This window comes from Helicoverpa armigera, chromosome 19 (assembly GCF_030705265.1).
Source record: "Helicoverpa armigera isolate CAAS_96S chromosome 19, ASM3070526v1, whole genome shotgun sequence".
Classification (NCBI taxonomy): domain Eukaryota; kingdom Metazoa; phylum Arthropoda; class Insecta; order Lepidoptera; family Noctuidae; genus Helicoverpa; species Helicoverpa armigera.
The window spans coordinates 7815907-7840832 of NC_087138.1; the positions used below are offsets into that span (position 1 = coordinate 7815907).

General features: G+C 34.8%; 3 protein-coding genes across 4 annotated transcripts in view; 1 reads left to right on the forward strand and 2 right to left on the reverse strand.

Annotated features, from left to right (window-relative positions):
* LOC110374133 (uncharacterized) overlaps window positions 1–7862 on the reverse strand; it is a 36807-nt gene extending 28945 nt beyond the window's left edge. Inside the window, exon 1 of the mRNA XM_049841257.2 lies at window positions 7594–7862. The gene's annotated coding sequence lies outside the window, so the exon portion shown is untranslated. The remainder of the gene's footprint in view (window positions 1–7593) is intronic.
* A 3365-nt stretch (window positions 7863–11227) lies between these two features.
* On the forward strand, window positions 11228–12456 carry LOC110374156 (intraflagellar transport protein 57 homolog). Its single transcript, XM_021331746.3, has one exon. The coding sequence runs from the start codon at window positions 11329–11331 to the stop codon at window positions 12454–12456; it is 1128 nt and encodes a 375-aa protein (XP_021187421.3). The 5' UTR covers window positions 11228–11328.
* A 1575-nt stretch (window positions 12457–14031) lies between these two features.
* LOC110374165 (xylosyl- and glucuronyltransferase LARGE2s) lies at window positions 14032–24254 on the reverse strand. 2 transcript variants are annotated; one of them, XM_064039468.1, is made up of 13 exons: window positions 24013–24254; window positions 23333–23608; window positions 22850–23048; window positions 21849–22063; window positions 21134–21463; window positions 20630–20782; window positions 19938–20115; window positions 19336–19466; window positions 18771–18926; window positions 18004–18189; window positions 17290–17382; window positions 16783–16913; window positions 14032–16189 (listed from the first exon to the last, which is right to left on the reverse strand). In XM_064039468.1, the coding sequence occupies exons 2-13, from the start codon at window positions 23558–23560 to the stop codon at window positions 16039–16041; spliced, it is 2151 nt and encodes a 716-aa protein (XP_063895538.1). In that variant the 5' UTR covers window positions 23561–23608; window positions 24013–24254; the 3' UTR covers window positions 14032–16038. The 2 variants fall into 2 exon arrangements, with proteins under 2 accessions (XP_063895538.1, XP_063895539.1); XM_064039469.1 differs by having other exon boundaries at window positions 23892–24254.
* Window positions 24255–24926: the final 672 nt, after the last annotated feature.

Consider the following 24926-nt stretch of genomic DNA (forward strand, 5'->3'; position numbering starts at 1 on the left):
ACCGGAATTGACTTTCCAAACTCGTTTCTGATAAAAGCCTCACACGGAACACGTTACATATGTGCCTGCCACCAACAGAAATGTCGTATGACATACAGAAGTATGTTAAAACCTTCTTTTTATGAAAAAAGTCAGTTAGCTACAGCGTAGTTGAATGTTCAGATTCTACCGTAGATTTTACAGTGAAAGTTTATTTGATTCAATAATAAAATTGTCTAATATTTTTTTCCTTCATTATCTCACTATAATGTATTTGTTCACTTCATAAGGAACCTATAAAACCAAACCAAAGACACATAGTTAAAATACTTGGAAGCTGGTCTAATAATGATAATGATATACCTAGATCCCAAATTCTTCATAATATTGATTTATCTATAAAATTCGGAAAACCCTTCAGGCCCCGATGTAGGCGTGTACAAAATATTTGTTTAGTCTCGACATCATTATAAAGTTTATGGGTAGTAACAGTTAATTTTTGTATCAAACCCTTGCCAAGAATGTGAATTTTAATTAACTACGCGGCAATTCCAGCTATAATAATAAAAGGGACAAAAATATTCGGAGAACTGCTGTTTTTTCAATAGCGTACAAAATTGTTTTTGGCGTCCATTTTTGAGTTCCGTAATTTTTACAACTTTTTCTTCAGTGATACGTTTATATTTCAACGAGAACAAAGCAATCCTTCAAAACTTCAGATTTGCCGATCCACTTCTGTTGTAAAATTTTTTGATTGCGACAAAAGGATTTTTATGGGCCCCAAAAATTCAAAGGTTAATAAGTCTCCTTTAATTATGGACATTACATACATTCAGATTTCGGTCATGTTGAGCTTGACAGGTCCACTAAAACATTCAGAACATGAATATTGCCGCTAGAAAGAACTACTAAACATCTTATTTACAAGGCCAAAGGTACCACAACGCTAGGTATTTAGCTTCAAACAACAATGGCGACTCATATGGTGGTCACCATGTAAGGTCTGCGGAATATTGCGCACACGCTTTTGGTTTGTTTGATGACGGCAGTACTTGGAAGACCGAGGAAGTTTCCAGTAGGTACCTACTTGTAATCGAACTTGTAAACAGTAGATCTTAGTAGACATAGAGAGGTCCAATTAAGTAGATACTTTTTGAAACTCGGGGGAGGTCTATCTACCTATAGCAATGGGCGTCTTTCGGCCGATATGATTATGATTTACGAATGTTTCTGTAATTAATCTGTGTAAATTACAGGGAAAGTTTAAAGTGGATAAAAATGGGAGAAAAAGTAGCAAAAGTATAGTCAACAAAAATCAAAAGTTGATGACAAAAATTGTTACATAGTGACAGCATACATAACAAACACCTTCTCTCAAATCATGATTGGAAAGCATTTCCTATAGAAAAAGTTGTTACATTGATCACTCAGTTGACATTATAGTTCGTGGATCAGATAAACTCATTGGCTTTCACTCGCATATCCGCAAAAACACACAATGATTTCACCTGGCTGACACCTTCATCTCGGCTTAATGAGTCATTAACACAGCTTAGTGTATAAATTGGTACCTTTGAGGCTCTGATGGCTGTTGTCGTAGATGTCACTTTCATTCAAGAAGTCCTACCAATCCGAAATAAACAAATATAAGAACTTTAACTAATGTATGATTCGTATAAAGAAGAAACGATTCATTTTGCTTACAGACAGTCATGTCAAATAGCTACCATCTGTAAGCAAAATGAATCTTTTTATGTAGGAACTGGTCATACTGTAAAACCAGATCTGGTTCTTCAACTAATTCCTAATTTTGCCAATCCAAAAGCAAGGTGTTGAAATGTGCTCTTCGAAACATGCCTTAGATCAGGAAGAGGGCATGAAATCAGCTTGAGATACCTTCGAACTTAGTTCTACTAGGAGTCAAGACCGCATACTATGAAGATAGTACTCAAATAATTTGAGTAAAATATAAACAGCAACGTGCACCGTGTCTCGAAGTTAGTCGGACGCGCGCGCCAACCAGACGGTCTATTTCCGACCCGACGAGACGCTGCAAAAAATCACACATTCATACTAACTGGCTTCTAAAATTATATGTCTATGTTAAGTGGAACTAATCAATAAAGTCGCGGTTACCGTTTAGAGAAAATTGTGACTCATTCAGTTAGGTTTGGTTTGGTTAAAAGTGCAATAACGGCCTACAAACTCGTTTTGTGGGCTGTGACTTTTTAGAAGTTAAACCTGATTGCTTGTTGGTTTAATTATTCGGTGGTGTTTTAGAGCCGTTTAACTGACTTCCAAAAATGGAGTTATTAATTTGGATTTTTAGATGTTTGTATGCCTACTTAATGCTTGACTAGATCCTGATTCATAAAGATAATGTAGGTACCTATTTACTCGAGCAGAAAACATTTTTCTTTACTAAAAGCACTAAAGAAAACGTAGATACCTACTATATTTATAATGATAAACATAAATATTGTTCCAAAGGAAAAAATCAACAGGGAATGTTGTTTACGTAACTTTTACGAGAATTCCAACGTTGTTTTGTTAGTAAACAATAAGATTGAAATATATAGCGTCTGGAGATAAAGTGAAAATAACGAAGAAGGACATATTTATCAATATTAATATTCCCTTTGTTGTCTACAGATACATCAGATATTTATTGACTGGTAAAGGTTTTTGTAGACGATGAGTTGCGGTGATTCAATATTTTGTTTTGCTTAGCGAGAAGCAGACTGTTTTTTTTTTAGTTATACATTAATTGATGATGAAAAATGGAGTTTGACAACCCGTTTGACCAAGGAGTATCGGGTTGCACAGGTAACTAACTGGGAGAACAGTTGACAAGGACAGATAAGCAGTTGTTTCTTGTAACACACTGGTACGATTTGCCCCTGGTTAGACTAGAAGCCGACCCTAATATAGTTGGGAAGAGGCTTGCCTCAAGAAGAAAGCAGAAGAGAGGTTAATTTTGTAGAAAAAGAATATTTAATGGGACGGAAGATGTATTTTGCAAAAGATCTATGTTTTTTGTTTCGAAATATTCTTCAGCCAGCAGCGAGGTTTATTCAGGGTTAATTGTTTTTAGCCGGGCATGTTAAATTGCTCATAAGTTACAAGTTATTTTTTATGTAAGTACCTATGTAGGTACCTACCTATGTAGTGTAGGTAGGTAGGTATGGTAATAATTCATGACCAGCTGTGTTCTGAGGTAGCGACAGATCAAATAACATGAGAAAACCGATACCCAGTACATGTTGCGGTTATTTTCTAGTATAGCTATTGTGTAAAAATAGTTTTTGCTTACCTGTGCCCGTAACCACAGAGTATGTATAACTAGACGTGGCAACGCGGTGGCAATTCATGTTTTTTTTTATTAGGACCTTGTGAAGCTCTAGATAAGATTAGTATTGTGCATCCGTTTTAAATACTGAAGCTATCAGTTTTATATTTTTTAATCCTTTTAATATCTATTTTTATTAATATTAGCTTTAGGTAGCAAATTAGGATATTAACCAGTCTAACCAAGGGGTATCGGGTTGCCCGGGTAACTGGGTTGAGGAGGTCAGATAGGCAGTCGCTTCTTGTAAAGCACTGGTACTCAGCTGAATCCGGTTAGACTGGAAGCCGACCCCAACATAGTTTGGGAAAAAGGCTCGGAGGATTTGGATGATGAGGTAGCAAATTAGGAGTGGGTGACCAAAAAAAAACCAGTACCTTGGTAAACCTTCCTAAATAATAAATCAAGTCATCCATTCACTACCTAAATCAAGAGAGATTTCAAATAATTAAGAAACATATTTTTTTTAAGCAATAAGAAAAAGAAAAAACCTGCCTAAGTACGCTGTCCAACCGAACAAATGACAGCAAGCCTCTTCAACGAGATATTTGAGGATTTTCACATTTCTTCTTACCCGCATTACTAGAAATTATCATAGATTATCTAAGTACACATATAAGACTAGCATCCACAGCTACTAATAACATCTCCAGCTATTGTTATAAAGAATAACTTTCTAAACAATAGTGGTGCGTGTAGTCTTTTGTTTCTCTCTAACAATGGTTACTCCTTGAAGATAACTGAAGAATATTTGTAGGATTAGTAGACATTTCTATATAATTATAATGGTTATGCTGTTTTTATAATGTAGATAGATATGTGGAGCTATTTTATTTATAAGTAGTCCGCCATTTTAAGTGCCTTTTTTGTTGTGGTCACACAAAAATTGCACAGTGGCAATGATTTTGTTGTAAATGTAATAGGGTATTTTAGTCTAGATGAGAAAAAAATTAAAAGTGTATTACAATGATTGTAATACAAAGCAATCAGGAAATGTTAGTTTCACTTCGTAAGGTACATAAATATATTTTTTATTGCAGTTTAAAGTTTTTAGGTTTTTTTATCTGTCTTTGAACACTACGAAATGTCGCCGCCATGCTAATGACGTCACTACGGTAGTAAACAAAAGTGTCAGTTAAAATTTTCAATACATATAAAAATATGTATTACTGACAGCTGTAGTTTGTTTACTAACGTAATGACGTCATGACCAAAAAACAATCATGGCGTCCGTTGTGTGCCGCGTTTTCGCGAAATACGCGCGAAATTTGAAATTATGATAAAACAATTAATTTATATTCGTACATAACGTGAGAAAAAAAAATATTTTTAATTTTTTAGAGATATATTAAGACTAAAGAATTTATTTAAGATATATTTCAAAAATGCATGTAATACCCTATTATGTATAGTACATAACAAATAGTGTTTCGGAAGACATGATAAACTGGTGAATCCCAGCTGTTATTTGAACGTCTTTGGCAATCGTTACGGGTTGTCAGGAGCCAGGCTTGCTCGAACAACTGGGTTGAGGAGGTCAGATAGACATTTGCTCCATTTAAAACACTGGTACTCAGCTGAATCTGGCTATACTGGAAGCGACCCTAACAAAGGTTCGGCAGATGATGAAAAAGAAATATTACGAGCATGATATTAGACCTCCATGCTTAAACGCAGAAAAAGTAACGTAAAATTTTTAATCAATTTGAATTTCGCTACGATAACAGAAATAATAGAAATACTTATACGAATCAAATTCGAAATGCTTATTTTTATGTTTCTCATATGCATGAACATTACCAACATTGATAAATGATAAGGCTGTTTACACACGTGCGCACGTTTTCCTTCTTTGCTTTTACGACTGAAAGGAAAATAAACAGTTGAATATCTATGTTGGGATACGTTACTCAATGAATATGTAGGTATTTCAGGATTTAACGCGGTAAATAAAAAAGATGGGCATGTAATTTGGGCGGTTTAGGGTATGAACCATGATTTGAAAAGTACAAAGCTTGCCGGGGCTGCGGGATTGTTCAGAAGAGTTACCGCGGGTATGGTACATAAAGGCCTTCAGAAGGAACATGGTGGGTTTAAGTCAGTAAGAGTCTGACACTCCTTCACGCTGGACCCAGAGCAGGATAGGTAACAGATACAACTCTGTGAGACTAATGTATTTGAATTTACTTGGCCACTAATTCTATACGGATGGACAACCAGACATCAATGAAGTTTTCAAACAAAATAAGAAGGAACTAATTAATATTGTTACATATCCAGTATGTTATCTATAACGAACAAACCGCCAAACCGATCGCATAACTCGATCTTTTTTACAGCAAAGGTATCGTATTGTTTTACAAGTAAAAACTGTTGATGGATATGACAGCAGAAACAATGTGAACGAAAAAATGAGATTGATGGCCTGTGAGAAGAATCAAATGAGTAAGATGAGAATCAATGAAGAGATGACATGGAATAGAGGACTAATTAGATGCAGATATGGAGCAAAATCCAAATGATTTGCTATGAAGGCGAGGCGTAAAAACCGGCAAAAAAAAATCACGTTTTGATTAGGGGAGCCCCCTAAAATACTTATGTATTTTATTGTGGTTATCATTATTTATTGTTATAGCTAGATTTAAAAAAAAAACAACTGTCTAACTATCACGGTTCATGAGGCACAGCCTGGTGACGAATGGACAGCAAAGACTTGGTAATAGGGTCCCGTTTTTCCCTTTAATTAACAAAAGATGCAAGAATCCACAAGAAAAGCTAATGTCCTTGCAAATGAATTGAATGATAACATTGATAGAGCCGCAGAAATTGATTGCTCAACTTCAGGCAATCAGTTAGCGAGTTATCAATACAAATTCCGATACGGTAACGTGTACCATAGCGGTGATACTCTATTGTTTCCTCGAGTACTTATTATAGTTGTATGCTGATCTAATCAATTATATTGCACATTTAATTAATCTATTTCTTCGTTGATGATTATGGAGCTCTGCCCCATTTTATTCATGAGCATTTTTGAATAACGTCCAGATTCTAGGATACCTTCTAAGTATCATATTCTTCTTTCTTAGTTGCGTTTTTGCAGAAAACCATCCCAAACTTTTCGTGCAAATAAGAAACGTGCCTCATTTTTAAACCCACAGGAATCGTCCCCAAATTAGAATAATTAATTGCTATGCTTTGTTACAATATCCTGAATATTTCTGAGGTATCCATCATCTTTATATTCTCGTATCAAAAGTAGTCTTGTGTTCGTTTCTGGGGCATGTTTCATCTGTGCTAAATTTTTAACGAAAGCCGTTTGTACAAGCTTCACTATCAGAGATTGACAGAACTAGATTTGAATTTTCAAACAAGATTCGGTTAGCTACAAGAAATACAGACATATTTATCACTAGAAAGGGAGTAACATACCAATGTATGTCATAACAAAAGTTTAAATCGTGTTAGACTTTCAAAGAATTGAACGGATAACCTTGTTATTAAAATGTAAAAGTAATGCCAGACTTCAAAACGAATCCTCTTTTGTCTGCTTAAAACCACGAAGGTCTTTAGCAAAACGTTTAAACTTTGCATATCGTCACATCTTTACGAAGTAGGTCTTAAAACTTGCTTAGTAAAAACGTGGCCATTGCTTGACACAAGTCATACGTACGCAAAAACTCCTTAAACGCCTACTTTGCCACATCTAGGTTTTTGTCCCTATTACTTTAGCTATGTTTTGTACATACCATAGAGTTTATAATGCATTGTGTAGGTATTAATGCAGGCATATCGTATGTGAAAATCAAACCTGTTTCTCAGGTGACCTAATGAATGCAACTTTCCTAGACTTATTCACAGTTTATAATGTACTTAGACCTTTTAAAATAACTTACGGCTTTAGAACAGTTATTTCTTAGTCACTGTTGGGAATTTAAACATGTCGAGTTGGGTTGAAAGCTATTAAAAAGGATCGTAATCTTGAAGTTTTGTGTCGGTGCCTCGGCCGATGAGAAAGTTTTGGTCACGTGTAGAGTCATACAAGTTTAATGTGCAGGAAAAGCTGCATTTTTTATGTACAGCTAGCCTACTTTGGTTGGCTTCGATTAGAGTCACTTTCGTAAAAGTTAGGCCTAGGTTAACTTAGCCTTTGCAGGAGTTTTTAGTAAGATGTTTTGACTAATAAGTCCTCCTTAGAGTGTGTTGAAAAATACTTATTTTATTATGGCTGTAACTTAAAAAGTAATAATTAAGGACGTCAAACTTACCTTATAAAAACAAATTCACATTACAACCGAAAGCATCCAATCTTAAATCCGTTTTTTGAATTAAAAAATTAACACGAAGCACACACACCAGTTAATACAGCAACAACACAAAATTCATACAGTTCCGTCACTTTACACTGCGTTGCAAACAAAATGGGAAGTTTTGAAGTTTATTATTTGTAACTTTAGATAAGCGTGTGACGTCCGCCTGCCGCGAACGTTTGGTCGCGACTGAGCTACGAGTTATACTGGCGAGCAACATTTCTAATTTTATCGTGCCAGTAACACGAGATAAAGCCGGTCTTTATTGAGACTTTTTTTTCATTTTATATTATATGAAAGGAAAATCGTCGATTGAATATAACGAATAAGATATACTAGTGAGCTGCATAGGACTGTTAATAAACTTTTGTGAAAGAAGCAAAAGTTCTCGTTAGGCACACAGTTTGGCATACTTTAATTACCACGGGACAGTTGACAATAAGTACCTAGTTAGGACTTTGACAAGAATTCCTTTGACAGTAAATGTTGCAAAATTCAAAGTATGTAGGTAGATAGATGCATAGGTATCTTCTTTTGAACATGATGACGGCATAGGAGATCTTTAACGTGTCTGAGGTATGGATCATGAATTTACTTTGCAAAAAGTTCAAACTCGTTTCGACAATTTGCAACGAATTGTAGTTGACCACATAGTCCATATAGGTAGACCAGCTTATAACCACATACATTCGAATAAATAAGTATGATGATCCTGCAATAGCAAAGATATTCTTTTCAAAATTGACTTCAGACTTAAGCATATTTACTTATATAGGCTGTGTAATATAAGTACAGACTTACCTACATAATATAGTATTATGATTTTGTACTGTGCGAACTACAATAGATAACTTTGCACATTGGCATTGAAAGGGGCAAGAATGAAATTGGCACTATAATAATAAAGTAACAATTCTTCTTGCTTCATCTGATATAAACTGGCGTCGTCCAGAAAAAAAAAGAATTTTGATTGACTGATCATTTTTTTCAGAAATCTTAATATTGGGATCTTTTCACACACGTTTGGTTTAATCATGGTAAGCTATTGATTAGCTTGTGTTATGGGAGCTAACACAACTCATAAACTACATGCATAAATTCATATATGTACTTACATATGTATTTATCAACAATAGGTACTCAGACCACAGCCAACAAACATGCTCATCACACAAATACTATCCATACCGGGAATCGAACCCGGGACCATCAGGTCAGCAGCCCGACACGGTGACTATTGCATCAACAGGATGATCAATTAATTAGTTTTCCATAAGATTAAGCTAAAAATAAACGTATCCAGTGTTACAAGGTGAGCGCGGGTGTGTCTAGCTAGATGATGACAAGTCGTAAGTTACACATGGTACTGAAGAATGACGAGCTAAGTTAATACAGTCCTTTATAAAAAAAAAACATGTACCTACTGTCAATGAAAAGCAATGTTTTAAGTGTTAATAAAAAAATATTTATTCATTATCCATTACTTGTATTTCGAAAAAAGTTAAAGTCTGACATAAAAATAATAATTGCTGTCGTGTACCTACTCAAAAGTTTTCATTAAAAAACTATTTAGGTACCTAGTTAAAATACAACTCGGGTTAATCCCATCATCACGAAATTATCGATACAATTAGCATAATTGAGATACATAGGTATAATTAATACTATTTTTTGATCGTGCTTAATTAGATCCTAGCATGAAGTCCCATCATAAAGCTATAATTGTTTACTCTGTTCATGAAGACTACCCCTAAAATTAGTTGTAAAGAAAGAATTTGTTACTCACCCAGTCTTTTTCCAAGAGTTCCTTATCACCATTCTGCAATATTCTCTTCTAAATCACCACTAGGACACAACAGGTGTACCATCTATAAACAAGCAGGTCACACAAAATATTGTGACATACTGAACAATAAAATCAAAATAACACTAACCACAATATTTATTTGTTGGTATTATATTCCTTGACGCATCAGACGGCCGTGTGTCAGATGCTTACTCACCCGGCCTTTTGGGTTCAGATAAATAAATAAATAAGATGCGGTCACGAGTCATCCGAATTTAATTATAATTTAAACATAACAATAACTTTATTTGTAGGTTTTTAAAATTCCACGACTATTACCTAATTATTTTTTAAATCAATTCAATTAATCGATAATCATAGTCAATCAGACTCTGTGACTTTCATAACAATTTCTTAGTCATTTACGTTAGGAAGGAAAACATCACAAACTTTTCTTTGGTTTTTTAAAGCCAATGGACATATCATAGCTTAGATACAAAAGAAGTACCAAATACTTTTTTAATTAAGTCGCAGTTGTGGCATTATTTCGTACCTCAAAACCGTAATAGATAGTCCACTTAGGTATACCCAAATGATTCATATAGGTACCTAATAACTTTTCTATTGTTACAAAAAATGACTAAGTAATTAAGTAATTGTTAACAAACCATTACCACATACATTAGGCGTCTAATTAGTTGAAAATATCGATCTAAACCCTGATTACTCATGTAGGCTCTCGTTACTACTTACCATGAATACGAATACTGAAATACTGTAACAAAATTCGCGAATAGGTACTTAAACGTATCTTGATCCTTCTTAATATTATAAATGCGATAGTGACTCTGTTTGTCTATATGTCTGTCCGCCTTTCACGTTATACAACTGAAACAAGTTTAATGAAATTTGGCACTGAGATAGTCTAGAGCCTGAGAAAGCACATACGACATACTTTGTACATAGTTCTTAAATAAATGGATATTGTGACTAAGAAACTAATGGTGATGATGATGGGCGTGAATGAGGATGTAGAAGAAGGGACGACCAAAGAAATGAAGGAAGGATTGTGTGAAAGTCGACATGGCTAAATAGAATTTTACTTGTGACATGATGGTTGAAAGAAGAGTATGGAAGAAGAAAACATGTTGTGCCGACCTTATATAAAATTGGGATAAAGGCAGGATGATGACGATGATTATGTGACTAAGAAACCAAGACGGGGCACCATTCATAGTGAAATTATAAAAATGTTGAATTACTCAGACTAGAACACTCATTGTATTTTATTTTTGATATTTTGTATCTTGAAATAAAACGTTTCTAATAAAGGCTGAGTATAAAAAAAGTTCTGACGTATAGCGAAGTTCGTCCTTCGGCCGTGTCTATTTGTATCGAAAATAACGCGAAACGCATAGTGACAGTGCGAATGAATCGAGAATTCGAGGTAGTCAGACTGATGCGGCTGTCCTTACATACATATCGTATTCAGTTTTATTTAAGTAGATAACTACTCAGGTAATCTGTGGTTTTACTGATGGCCAATTTGACCGGTTTCTGATAAAGTCTAAAACTTATCTGATAGACAAAATTTAAAATCTGGCAGAAATTATAAGCAGCTTTTATCTGACCGATAGCATTAACTACCAGATAACTAACTGACACTTAATCGATAATCAGTGAAACTGGACCTAAAAGAAAGATGCATGTTCCAATGGACAAACTATGGGCTACGAACCCAGCACGACCGAGTAGACCGTACATAAGGACTCTTTGGTTCAATTGTATAAACGCCAGCATGTTGCTATGGTTACGTGAGTCAAACATAACATGACACGTTGACATCGTTTGTGTGAACGTATAATAGTTGAGTGTTGTTATTTCTCCTTTGAAATAGAATAAGAACAATGGATCTTAACCTAATGGATAAATTGCGTATACTCAAGATCGACACCGAGTTACGTTCGCATATAAAAATGAAACCAATGAGCAGGCATTATTTTATCACTGGCACGAATCCTGGGGAACAATTCTATGTGTTTGCATCGACAGCCGCATGGCTTATAAGAAAAACTGGGAAGGAATTTGAACAGCCCAACGAGGAAGATGATCCAAACATTATCATTGCTACTATAGTCGATGTTCTGAGAGAGAAAGAAATAGCCGTTGATTTCTCTTCACACAAACTGAAGCAGGGATATGGTGAACAAGTGTGCTATGTATTAAACGTTCTAGCTGATGAAGTTCTGAAAGTTGAAGGGTTCGAATGGCAGAAACCAATCGTAGATATAGCAGAGCCAGAAGAAGCTGCTGACGACATAGACCAAGTTGAAGATGAAACTGAAATCTTACTTGACAAAGTTGAAGAAGAAATGGCAATTTATTCCGGGGAATCTGAAGAAGAATTCGATGGAGAAGAAAAAGAGGAAAAAGAGAGTTTAGTTAAGAAGGTCCATGATTGGGAAGCGTGGAAGTTGGAGTTAGAGAGAGTAGCACCAGCGTTGAGGCTGAAAATTTCAGCTGATGGTCGCGATTGGCGAGCCAGACATTCCCAAATGAGGACATATAGAGACGAACTATTTGAGAGATTCAAAACTACAGGATCCCAGTTGAAAAAATTACATGGAAATATTAGTTCGGTAATGGACAAGGTATTGGCGAGAGAGAATATATTGAACGAACAGTTTGAACCTTTGGTTAGAGACTATGGATCTTTGCTTGATGAGCTGAGCAAAGTTACGAATGAATATAAAGATGTTAGCGTAGGAGTTACAGAAAGACAAGAGACACTGAACGAATTGACTTCTAAAGTAGAGAATATAAAGCAGAGGACAGAATCTAAAGGTTCTTCAATGAATGACAATTCTCCATTAGTGACTGCGAAGAAAGCCGTCTCCAACCTGAAGAAGGATATACAAGACTTGGATTTCCAGATTATAGTGTTGCTTTGGCTTTTGACGACTAAAGAGAATCCTAATAGCAATAATTTGTTTGCCAATGCGGAATCTAAGATGGTTGGAATTGAAAGCTATTGAAGAATTGTTAAAAAGATATATACAGAAATGGATGTTCAAGAAGCGAGTTTTTATAATAAATAATAATATGAGTAGTGGATACCTATTTATTATATTTTAAAACTGATATTCTGCATACGTTTGACTGCATTTTCATCAGATTTAAGAAGTTGGTATAACCATGTAATATCTGTTAGTGATAGGTTTTCGCTCATAAATAAATAAAACCTTTTACATTCGAATGTTTTTATTCTGGCAATATATTTAAATAATACGTAAAAATATTTAACTCTGAATACATTTGACGATGCCTTGGTATAGTGATAATTACAACGTTTTTAGACGTAATAACGACACATTATAGTGATAACTTTTGAAAAATACTCAAAAATAATACAATCTTTGGTAAACTTATATTAATATTAAATTAGGTAACTTATTATGCTTTCTTGTGATAAACATACTTAAATACTTAGGAAATACTTTAAACATAAGTTTGACATAAGAGCTCGGTAAAAGTGGATGTTTAAAAATAATTATCTTATTCTTATAAAACTAAATGCGGCTTATTAATTATCCAAAAATAATTCGGTTGCACAATTAACCGAAAAAGTGCATTGTACTTCTTACACAATGTATTTAAAATGTTTCTATACAATATTTATTTAAATGTTGCGTAGGTATGTTTCAGTAAATAAATTTGTGTTGTGTACATTTGCAATATTCACACGATCTTTGGTTCTATAAGGAACAAAATAACGATAAATAGTAACAAAAATAGTGTCTTTTTAAGGTGGTTTGCACCATTTTACTATAACGATAACCGACCCATTTTCAGCGATAATATCGCCGATTTGGCCAATGGGTGGCAAGTGTATGACTGGATATAAAAAAAAATGTTAGTTAAAAGGTGCACCTCACCCTTAATTTTTTTAAAGTAATATGTTTTTTTAACATACTCTGATTTTTCTTTGTGCCTCAAGAATCAACTAGGTAATTTACATTTTTAACTTTGGAATATACCTTATTAGACAATATGTATAATTAAAACCTATTTAAATTAACAGCTGTCTTTTTTAAGCATACAGAAATATTCTCTGCTTCAAAATTACTTAAAACAATTGGAATATAAATTATCATTTAGAGCTATTGTTTGATAAACGTGAAATATTACAATATATTTTTAATGTCAAACTACATAACTGATTTACTGTAAATCGAATAGATCAGATTCAGAGATCATTAAATAATATAGATGTGAAGAAAATATATAACAGAATCCTTAACATCTTATTTGAAGTTATTGAGTTGAAAATAATTTCTACCTTCAATTATTGAATTGCCGTTCTTGAATTATTTTGATTATCGAATAAATTCGTAATTTTATTTTTTGTCTCAAAATTCACATTTTAGGTTGTAAGAAATATCGTGGCACATTTTTGTATACTTTCAAATGTAGGGCTCGTTATAAAAATTATCACTTATAATACCACAAGAGCTTCAAAATTATCGGGTATTTTCCGATAGGTTCGTTGCAAACAAATGAAGGAGTCAAGTTTTTCAGGTTAAAAAATAACGAGCGCGAAGCGCGAGTGATTTTTCCTGAAAAACTTGACGACTTTATTTGTTTGCAGGGAACCTTGAGGGAAATGCCAGATAATTATGAAGCTCGTGTGGTATTCGGGAGATTATTTTTCCGTCCCAAATGTCGGCCACAACCTGTCAGTTTGACGTAGCAACGACCAGAGAAAATATTCAAAAAATTTTCAGTATAATACCATGTAGGTTGTACCACGTGACGTCGAATGGTGCAATTCTATTGGTCGATATTTGGGTCGGAAAAATAATCAAACAAAATACATATATTCCATTTCTGACTAATCTCGTTTTAAATGCAATCTCTTTATTTGGCTATTTCAAGAATGAGTCGGCCAATCTACGAAGTAGCGATATCAAATCGTTATTGCGTTTTGTCAAATCAAATCGTTTATTTTGCAAAGAATGTGGGTACTCGATCGATTTATTTTACAAAATAATTTTAAAATTGAATAATACGATTTTTTACTGGTTCGATATAAATAATGATCTATAAGAACTAAATACTTGTTTATAATGTTCTGTACGCATTAAAATAATTATTTACAACATTTGGATAACATAAATATGATAAAAATGTGGTATCTACATACATAAATACAAGATAACTATTATTTTAAAACCTGTTGAACTGTACATTATAGATTCCAAGTTATTTACGTAAAATCACTTATAGTCTATGGTACAGAGTATTTTAGTAAAAAATTACAAACTTTTTTTTTTACATAATACATTCATAGTGCTGTACTTACAACATATACAACGTGTAACGTTAAATGAGCAAAAAACCTGAAAATAGGTTGATCCGTACAATGAGTAGAATCAATTAAATATTTTTTTATACAGATTATATTTAAAAAAAAATCTTCAGTAAATATATTGCCCTGTCTATTTATTAATAGGTCAAGCTATCATGTCTCCGCATCGTCACAGACGCAAGAAATAATCAGAATTGCCAGCAAAATTAGACAGCTCAGAAAACCTTTAGGCTCAAGTTAACCGACAGTAAATAAAAACTGTTAATTAAAAAACACAGTAAACAGTTATTTTAAGGAAACCGACTTTTATGTTGTAGGTAAACATTGGGCCTTAATTTTTTAAAATCACTTTTTTCTCACAGAATTTGCTCAACAGAATTTGAACTCGTTCAGAAAGATAAAAGTTTTGTGCATTTAACGTTACACGTTGTAGAATAGGCGATTTATCGTCAAATCATCGTAATACGATATTTCTGACATACAACATACATACTGTGCGTTTTTTAAAGAAAAACCTTTGCTTGTTTATTTTAATCGACTTTTCATAACATCACTAATGTGAATATATTTTTAAAAGTGTTGGTGTTATTAATTACCCGCAAATGTTATTAGCTTATATTATTTTAACCCATCCGCTCAACTAACGGTAGCACTTAACATTCTCTTGTGGGCAGTCTTATAAAAATGTAATTGCATACACGTTTTAATCAAATTCAATAACATTAAATAAGCAATTAAACGTACATATATAACACAGATATGGGGTATATAATCACAGACTGAAGTAAATGCCTTTAAAATATGACAATATTATAGAGTACATAAAATATTTAACACTCTCGAATCTACAAATCTGCTATATGAACCACGGAGTAGGGATAGTGTAACAGAGATGCTATAATGCAAGTAGGTCAGGCGCCTTCTTCTAGGTTAAATTTATATTATAATCTGTGTTTATGTTATATTTTTAGGAGATTTTTCGGCACCTCCGCTAGTAATTTTGTTCTCCATTAACTAGCTGAAGAACTTTTTATTTAGGCTAAAGTTCACTAATAACAGAAAATGATTTTCTTAAATCAACTTATGTTGTACATTAACTCTAGCCTTTACCCTCAAAAGTTATACACTGAAGTGTCCCACGTTCAAACTTTACATTATAAGATACCTTATTAAAAATATTTTGGGGCATTGAATACTTATTTTACGGGGTAATAAACAACACCACAGTTTAGTGTAATAATTACAACAGTCAGTTTACCTCTTGGTCTGGCACTTGGTTGTATATCATGCTTTTTGCTTGAGCTAAATAAACTTGATCCGGTTTAGACGGCTCTTCGAATGTCACATTGTACTTTCTTTTTAAATCTTCCATGAATTCTTGTTTGAGTAATGCTAGGCAACTGAAAAAAGGAAAAAAATATCGAAAATAAATTATATATAGTTTCTATATTTTTTTACTTAACAGTTTATTTATGGATTCTAGAAATAAGTGTAAATAATACGAAACTTACCTGTTGGTTGTGTAAAAAATGAAAAGTGTCGTTATGCGATAGTAAAAACAACCAATGTTTCGCATTATTTTATGCAAAGATATGTGTATTTTTTGATGGCCTTTTTATTTTTCAAGCTCTGAATTCTGATAATAGTCGGTCTGGCACGGGTAGTCAGAAGCCATTAAGTCTGACACCAGTCTAACCAAGGGGTACATGGTTGCCCGGGTTGAGAAGGTCAGATAGGCAGTCGCTTCTTGTAAAGCACTGGTACTTAGCTGAATTCGGTTAGACTGGAAGCCGACCCCAACATGGTTGGGAAAAAGTCTCGGACGATGGATGATGTAAGAAAATCTTAGAATCTTAATTTGACCCACTTCCCAGTCTTCAAAGTCAAAAATTTTGCACACGCTCTGAGTTCTGATGACAATACATGACTAGGGTTTTTTTATTAGTTTTTAAAGCATTTTTCCTTGTTAATGTATGTTGTCATGGTGACGTACACGCGATAGTGCGGGTCCGCGCGGAAGGCGGTGATGTCCTGCGAGGGCGCGTGCGGCGTGTGCAGCACGAAGGCGCCCGGCAGCACCACCGCGCGGTACCCCTGAGCTCGCAGCTCCACGCTGTGAGATACCTAGAGGCCAATTTTCAAAAACGTTAATTCAAATTGGGCTGATAAATTAGCACTTTTAGTATGTCAAAACAAAAGACAACCCCCAAAATAGCTGCCTTTTTGCTGGGAAGAAGTGGCGCAAAAAATGACATATCTGGCGAATGCGTAACTTACGGGCCGTTCGCGAACTGCGGGCGTGCATATTTGTTCGAGCTTTGCGCTAAAGAGACGCCGCTCGTAAACGACTCGCGAGCTGCGCATTCATTATTTTGACACAAATTAAATTGGTACATAATTTTACAAATATGATGCTAATTTACACTTTTGCCGAGTTAAAGCAAAACGTCTTTTGCTTACCATACTTTATTTCAGAAAAATGTTAATGACTAAAGATTACCTTGTTCCAACCAAAGCCGGAAAACCTTGTATCGTATTTAGGCACAGATCTATGAACGACTAGATACGGCTCGTAGTCTGACTGCCACTCCACCTGAAATGTAATAAAACCTGTTTTGATATTGTTCCTTTTATACTAGAGTAGAGACCACTCCTGAAAGTAGAGAAATATTAATATTAGATGCCAGGTGACGACCCAGTTAGGACCATATTTTCCTGATTGGAGGCCCTAAACAAGTAAAAGTCCTGTAAAAAAGTAATGTACAGTAAGATTTTTATATCGATAAAAAATTTTGATTTTACAATCTTAGGAAATTGGGTTTTTCACCGACAACATCTAGTTTTTCAAAATGAATGACAAATTACTAGTATGTTGTAGGTGAACTTGGGGCCTAATTACTTATCTCGTGCGTCTTCTAAAATATGGCTACCCACCTCATGAGGCGCAGTAGCAGTAGCTCAGACGCCAAATTTATTATTCGTGTCAAACTTAATGGCGGTTCGGTTCGCATAAGTCGATGCACAGAAACGACTTTCAGATATAAGAGGGTTGGGGAAGAGTGCGGAGAGCATCGCCACTCAGAAGTTAGTTGCAAACCGCCATTAAGTTTGTCGATCACTCTCTTCATACCTTGTAAGGTGCTACAGACGTTTATGTTGTCATAGAATTTGGGCCCTAGTAATCCTGTGTGATCCCTAAAGTTTGGCTACCTACCTCATAAGGCGCAGTAGCAGTAGCCCATCTCGTATAGTTAGTAGCGCGATGTCCTTTCGGCCACTCGCGCGCTCGGAAGGGCTGCACGTCGCCCGGCGCAGAGCGCAGGCGCGAGAGCAGTGCTGCCTTGTTGCGCGGCATTGATGTACGGTAGCGTTGGGTTTCGAAGGCAGCTACTACTAGGCACTGGGATAAAAAACACAGCGTTTAGATATATATATACTTAATTAGTCACGGTAAATTTTTGTTCTTAAAACTAATAAAAGAAGTTAGTCTTTCGAGATCAGCAAAGTTCTTGTTGTTAGGTCGTCAACGTATATATGGGGCTCCGGAATTGTTTGAAAGACGGCACGGCACTGGTACATAAAGCCTTTTTTTCCTGATAGACCTAGGCCCTGGTGGGCCCTGTACATAAAGGACTTAGGAAGGAATATGGTGAGCTTGAGTCAGTAAGAGTCGTGACATATTTAAGTCATTGATAAGCACGTCAGTGACGTAGTATCTAAGGACCTTTTTGTAGAACAGATGATCGGACCGATTTAATGTAAGTTTTTCAATGCTTGCTTTTTGTACGATATGTGCTTTGAAACACTATACACTATAGCTATCAATGGGTTCTATTTCCCCCCCACCAAAAACTCGATCACTGTTTATCTGACGTAGATGGGAGGCCTTAGGAATACATACGGGGTGTTCACTTTCTTTTCTTCTATATCTTATTGTAACTTTTTGCCTTGTAATACAATTCTAAAAACTTCTGCACTGACCTTCTTCTGAGGGTAAGGGTTGATGAGCTGTATGGCGTTGCGCAGATGGTCGTACAATCCCGCCATGGGCACGAAGTCCACGTCCATTAGGAACACGTACGGAGTGTTCACGTTCTCTAGAGCCACATTGCGTAAGTAGTTCACTGGGTAGTGTACCTGAGGGAAAATTATATTAAAAAGTCTTGGCTGCAAAACAGCACTTTTTGAACGTCAAAAATTTACAAAAGATAGATTATGTCCGGTTTTCTCGCCAAAACTACTCAAGAGGATGTAATTTTTTTTTATACAGCAGTTGGTAAAATTCAGGTTTATTAAACTTTAGACAATGCTTTGCAAATGTCACCAGTAAAGTTGACAGCATAAAAAAGAGTTAGCTAGATGTAACCATAGCAATATATTAAATATTGCGCAAAGTTTGCGCAAATGCGCTAAATTCATGATGGTGCATTTACTAGTTTCTTACAATATACCTAATTAGCATTAATTAATCGTCCTTTTTAGGGTTCCGTACCCAAAGGGTAAAGCCACAAAGAAAATTCTGTTGCCTTATGTACACCTATCTTACCTTATCATGTTTAAACACCAAATGATACCCAATATTCTTCCTATCTCTAAGAGTATCGGACCAGTCTTTTATAAACCTCCAAAGATTATCCACTTCACAGTCGGCTAAATATATCGCCACACTGAGGGGACCTGTAATCAATTAACATGTCAATAATTCTTTTTTGAAGTCGGGTAAAAAGAGGACAGTTGCATTTCAAGATTTGAAAAATATTATACCAACTTTACATAGGCACATACTTAATATTTATATGAAAAACTTGAAAGTTGGGATGTGTAGATGTTTGCGATTGAACGGATGTTGATAAAGTAATGTAGTATCTAAATAAAATATTATCTACTTTCTATCCGGTATGCGGGAAGTAGTTCCCACAGGACGCGGACGAAGCCAAGGAAAATACTCCTTAAATCAACATACCCAAGGTCTAAATTCGCACCTACCTTCCCAATAATGTCCCAGTCTATCCAGAAACTGTAGGCTGTCCATAGACAGCTGTACCGCGAGCGTGACGTCAAAACTATCAGCGTTCGCGTGACTATAGTATCCGTTCAAAGAAAAACACACCTAAAATCAGCACCCCTAAGGTCTAAATTCCTACATACCTTCCCAATAATGTCCCAGTCTATCCAGAAACTGTAGGCGGTCCATAGACAGCTGTACCGCGAGTGTAACGTCAAAACTATCCGCGTTCGCGTGACTATAGTCCGTGAAGTACAAGTGTGTGCGCAGCTTTACTTTCTGTGCGGCGCGGAAACTGCTGCAAAGGTCTGATTGGTTTGCCTGGTGATAGATTAAAAATTGATATTATCATTTCAGTAGTTTTTCTGGATCGAAATTCGAACTCTTGTTCTACTAGTGAGAGAGAGCTATCCATTGACATACTGACTGATAGATAAATCATGCTAGATAGAGCCATGCTTTGTCTCACAGGTGAAAAGTCGATTTAGCTCATTGTTTTTATGGAGTAAAACCATGTTTGAGCTACTGAAGTGAAAACTGTTTTATTGCGGGCTTGGGACAGTATTTGTAAAGTAGGTAGTGGTAGTGGGGGTCTTATGCCCTTCGAGATTCTTGTACGGCATAACAATATTTATTTATGCATCTTGCAAAATTGGCAAATGGAATTGGTTATAATAAATTTGTTTCATTCATTATTTTTCGACCAATAAATATAAGAAGTTGGTAGAGATATTTTCGGTTAGATGGCCTATGTTGTGATTTTTTTGAATGTTGGCATTCCAGAACCAATTATACTAATTAACTTAACGTAATAGGTAATATATTTTATACTTACTTTCACGGTAACGTGTTCGATAAAAGAGCATCTGTGTAGCTTTTCCCGCAACAGATTACCATCAAAGTTCACGTAGGAGCGATGTATGTCGCGAAAATAACTCGCGTCGCGAATATTTATATTATGTTTCAGCGGCGAGTTCCAATGTATTACCTGGAACATAGTAATTATTTCTTTGTAAAGCAGAAACTTTAAAAGCTTTTTGTACAGTGTTTTTTAAATAATTTTGTTACTAGAGTAAGGCAAACTAAAACGGAAGTAGAGAGAAGCAGCGGCCAAATTCTAAACAGCCAATAGGAAGTACTTAAGGCACCAGGATAAGCCTATCAGATTCATATATTATTATCAGATTCTAGATGATCTGTATGACTGTTCTAAATCGTTTTAATAGGAATGTATTGATTGAGGCACTATAACAATACATATATGTAGTTTTGGCGTAGTGCGACAGAAAAAACTGACAGTATCACCTTCGCATTTATGATGATTTTCAAACACACTCACCTTAACATTATTACTATCTTCCCCATAACAATTCTTAGCTAACGTCTGCGTAGACATCTGAACATTGTACTGACAGCTCATATTATACACAAACCGAGGCTGACTTTTAATTATAGCATTTATAACATCTTGATCAGCTAAAGTAGTTTGTTTCAGTCTACCAATGTTATCTCTTACTGCATCATGCCATAGTCTGGTCCAATCGGTAGTAGTTCTGATCTTTTTAAGGTCCAGTAACATGACTCCTGTGTTGTACCCTCGTCCTAGGGCTGGCCAGCGTTTCGCTTTGTTGAGGTACCAACTGCTTTCGTTTTCTACTAGGCCTATAAACTGTGGAAGGATTTTTTTTAGTTAGTTAGGTATAGGAGGAAATGTATAGAAGCCAGGATTTGAGACAGCCTTTAAGTTTTATCTTCTACGGTATTTGAACATAATTGTATTATCATATAAAGCGATTATTTAGTTAATACCAACTTGTTTTTTAACCTACTTCCCAAGAAGGAAGTTGTTCCAATTCGGATGTTTGTATTTCCCTTGAAATTAAACCTTTTGAAATACACTCCATTGCTTTATTTTCATACAACAATAGTTTCAAAGTTTATAGAGTAGAACTATATTTCAATATATTTTGAATAGTACAACAATAAATAAAAACTGATACATTTTTCTATATTATAATTTACTTTTAATTTCAAATATTTTTTTTACTTCTTACCTGTTCATCAGTCATATTTCTAAACAAAGCCCACAGTTCGGCCACATCACACAAGAAGGTTAAGTCCGAGTCCAACACAATGGCCTGACTCAGTGTGTCCGGCAAGATATCTGGGAACAACAGTTTGACTAGTGCGTATACCCCGGAGTAGTGACTGTTTGGCACCCATTGTACCTGTGTTAGATGCTCCTCTGCATTGTAGCATGAGTATTTTACTGAAAAAGAAAAACAAGATTATTTTATTTATTTAAAACTTTATTTTCAGGCATCAATGGCCCATAGATAAATACCTTAAAAACTAGCATATATGTATATGTTATAATGATTATGTGAAGGGTGAAATTTTCAGTTTATCATTCAGTAAATAAGTTCTAAGTAGCCTATTGTAAAAGTCTTACATTGTAACACTACATTACTGGCTACATTTTATCCAGCTGCGGAAGGTAGCTCCCTTGGGACGTGGGTGAAACCACGGGGAATAGCTAGTAAATCACAATCCTTTGACTTTGACCGCTTGCAAGCACGTTTATCATAACAACTTAGTTATAAAGGTGTTTTTCCATTTGGTATGTAAGGATCTACTGTTGATACAGCTGTGACAATGTCAACCTTTTATCTGTGTAGGTTGTATTTAAGTTTGCAACAAGGCTAATGTTATTTGGAATAACATGTAGTTATTCAATTACTATACTGATTGTTTAGTTACATTATTTTAAAACATTATTAAGAAGAAATGAGGGAACTATATTTTCTGAAATTGATTTCAAATCATGTATACCCACTGAAAGGATAGCCAAGGAATTACTGTTACTAATAATTACCTTTATTTTTACTTTAATACTTATTATTCAAAGTCATGAATTCCAAAAAACATTAGAAAAGGATTCTGTTGGTTATTTTTTAATACGCTAGCAATTTAAAAAAATATTTTAAATGTACTTACAACAATGACTTCCCTACAGATTTATTATATGTATGGACTAATTGCTATTTTTACTTACCATCGGGCAAGTCCCAAGTGTCAAAAAGTTTATTAATGGTAACATGAGATCTGCTATCTACAACGAAGTGGAAATGTATCGGGTTCTGTCGGTGGTGCATCAAAGATTTGATCATCGGCGTGATCTGCCTCGTACACTTCCCCATACATACTAATGCTATGTGCACCGTTTCACAAAGCGTTCCCACTGCATCGGGTATCTGAGGAAGGAAGATTGTAATGAGTGGTAAAAACATAAAGCCTGCTGAATAAGTTGAATTGTTGATAAGTGGGAATTTGTAGTGTTTTTCTTAAATGCATTATGTGTTAAAGTTAATCGAATATAATAAAACATGACTTTAACTCCTGGTATGTTGCTAATTATAAAACAATATCAAATCAATTCAATAAAATCTCTCATGTACCTGCACTCAAACAAACAACAGGGTAAATATCTAATTAACTGAAAAATTACATTAATTGCAAGAATATTTAATTCACTTACCACAGGAACTTCATAATTAGATACGGAATCAACCGACATTTGTTTCATAACGCTCTGTGACAGCCGTAACTGTGTCTTGAACACTTTATTCTGTGATTCCAATATACTGATCCTGGATATAAGCCACCAATAATATACTATAGAGACAGCTATACCGATCCCAAAGGGTACGCCCAGCCATGGCCGAAAAAATAGGCAGTACAATAAATTCTTAGATCTCATGTTCATGTTTGATCATTTCATTTGCTATAATGCATTTTAATTGCTGACTTTTTGCTGTGAAACAATGAGAAAAATATATTTATTTTATAAATTGTGTATAATGTATAAGGTACTGCTTATTTCTGAAGAAATTTCTGCTAGCAGACTTGTGAAAAGGGTTATTATGCACATAAAAATCAATCTGCAGAACAACATAATATTTGAGGGAGTCTCAAATACAATGGCTTTGATTTTTAGATCGTTTGGACATCGAACTAGAGACCGGTTTTTTATGCGGTCTGGTACTGCTTAAAGCTTCTTCTAGTATTAAATAAACAAATGAAAGTTGTTCTCTTACCTTCATCAATATTTCGGAAGTCGACTACTTTACAATGGCGAAACATTGAGTTGTTATCTTTATGTTCACATTTCTAATTTAATTTTATCGTTAAATAACGGTTTCTTATATTAAGACTTACTTTATTTCATGGTAGATTCAAACGACTTGTTTATTGCAGTTTGAAGAAAATATATCTTCTGTAAAGTTGATTGTCTGCGAGTCCCTGAAGCTAGTATTACAACATATTTGTCAGTTAATTCTCACGCGTATCGAAGCATGTAATGGTTTATTTACACATTTATTTTTGTAATTAGCATTTGCGGTTGGAACTCCAACAATTTTCTTCCTGAAACACTGAAATGTCAATTTGATTAATGACAGCTGACTGAGAGACTTTTTGACATTAACGTTTATTATTAGAAACGCGTTCAAATACAGTCAATGTAAAGTACAATGCGTTCAAAATTATGTAAACAGTAGTTTCTGAATTTTGCACGGTAACTGTAATCAATTCTTTACGTATTATTATTTCACAGTGTACAAAAACGTATTTTCCATAATCAGTCCATAGTTTCATTTATGTATTTATTCACAAACACAGCTATTATTACAGGATATTTCCCAATGCGGTATCGTGGTAACATAATTATATCTCCTCTATCATCTATTAATATTACATAGTACATACAATGTATTTTTTGTGAACTCATTCAAAGAGCACGAAAATAAGACTATCCTTTCAGCAATCAGTAGTCAATAGTCAATCAGCAGTCATATACCCCCTTATGGACTGTCCTCATATACTCCCTTATGTTCTTACTTCAATGACTCCCTTATGTACTTACCCCATGTACTCCCTTATGTACACTCCCCAAATACTTATGTACTCACTTGTGTACTGTGACTGTCCTCATATACCCCTTTATGTACACTCCCCATAAACTCCCTTATGTACTTACCTTATATACACCCTTATGTACTTACCCTATAAACACCTTTATGTACTTACGTTATATACACCCTTATATACTCTAAAAAGTGTTACATACATTT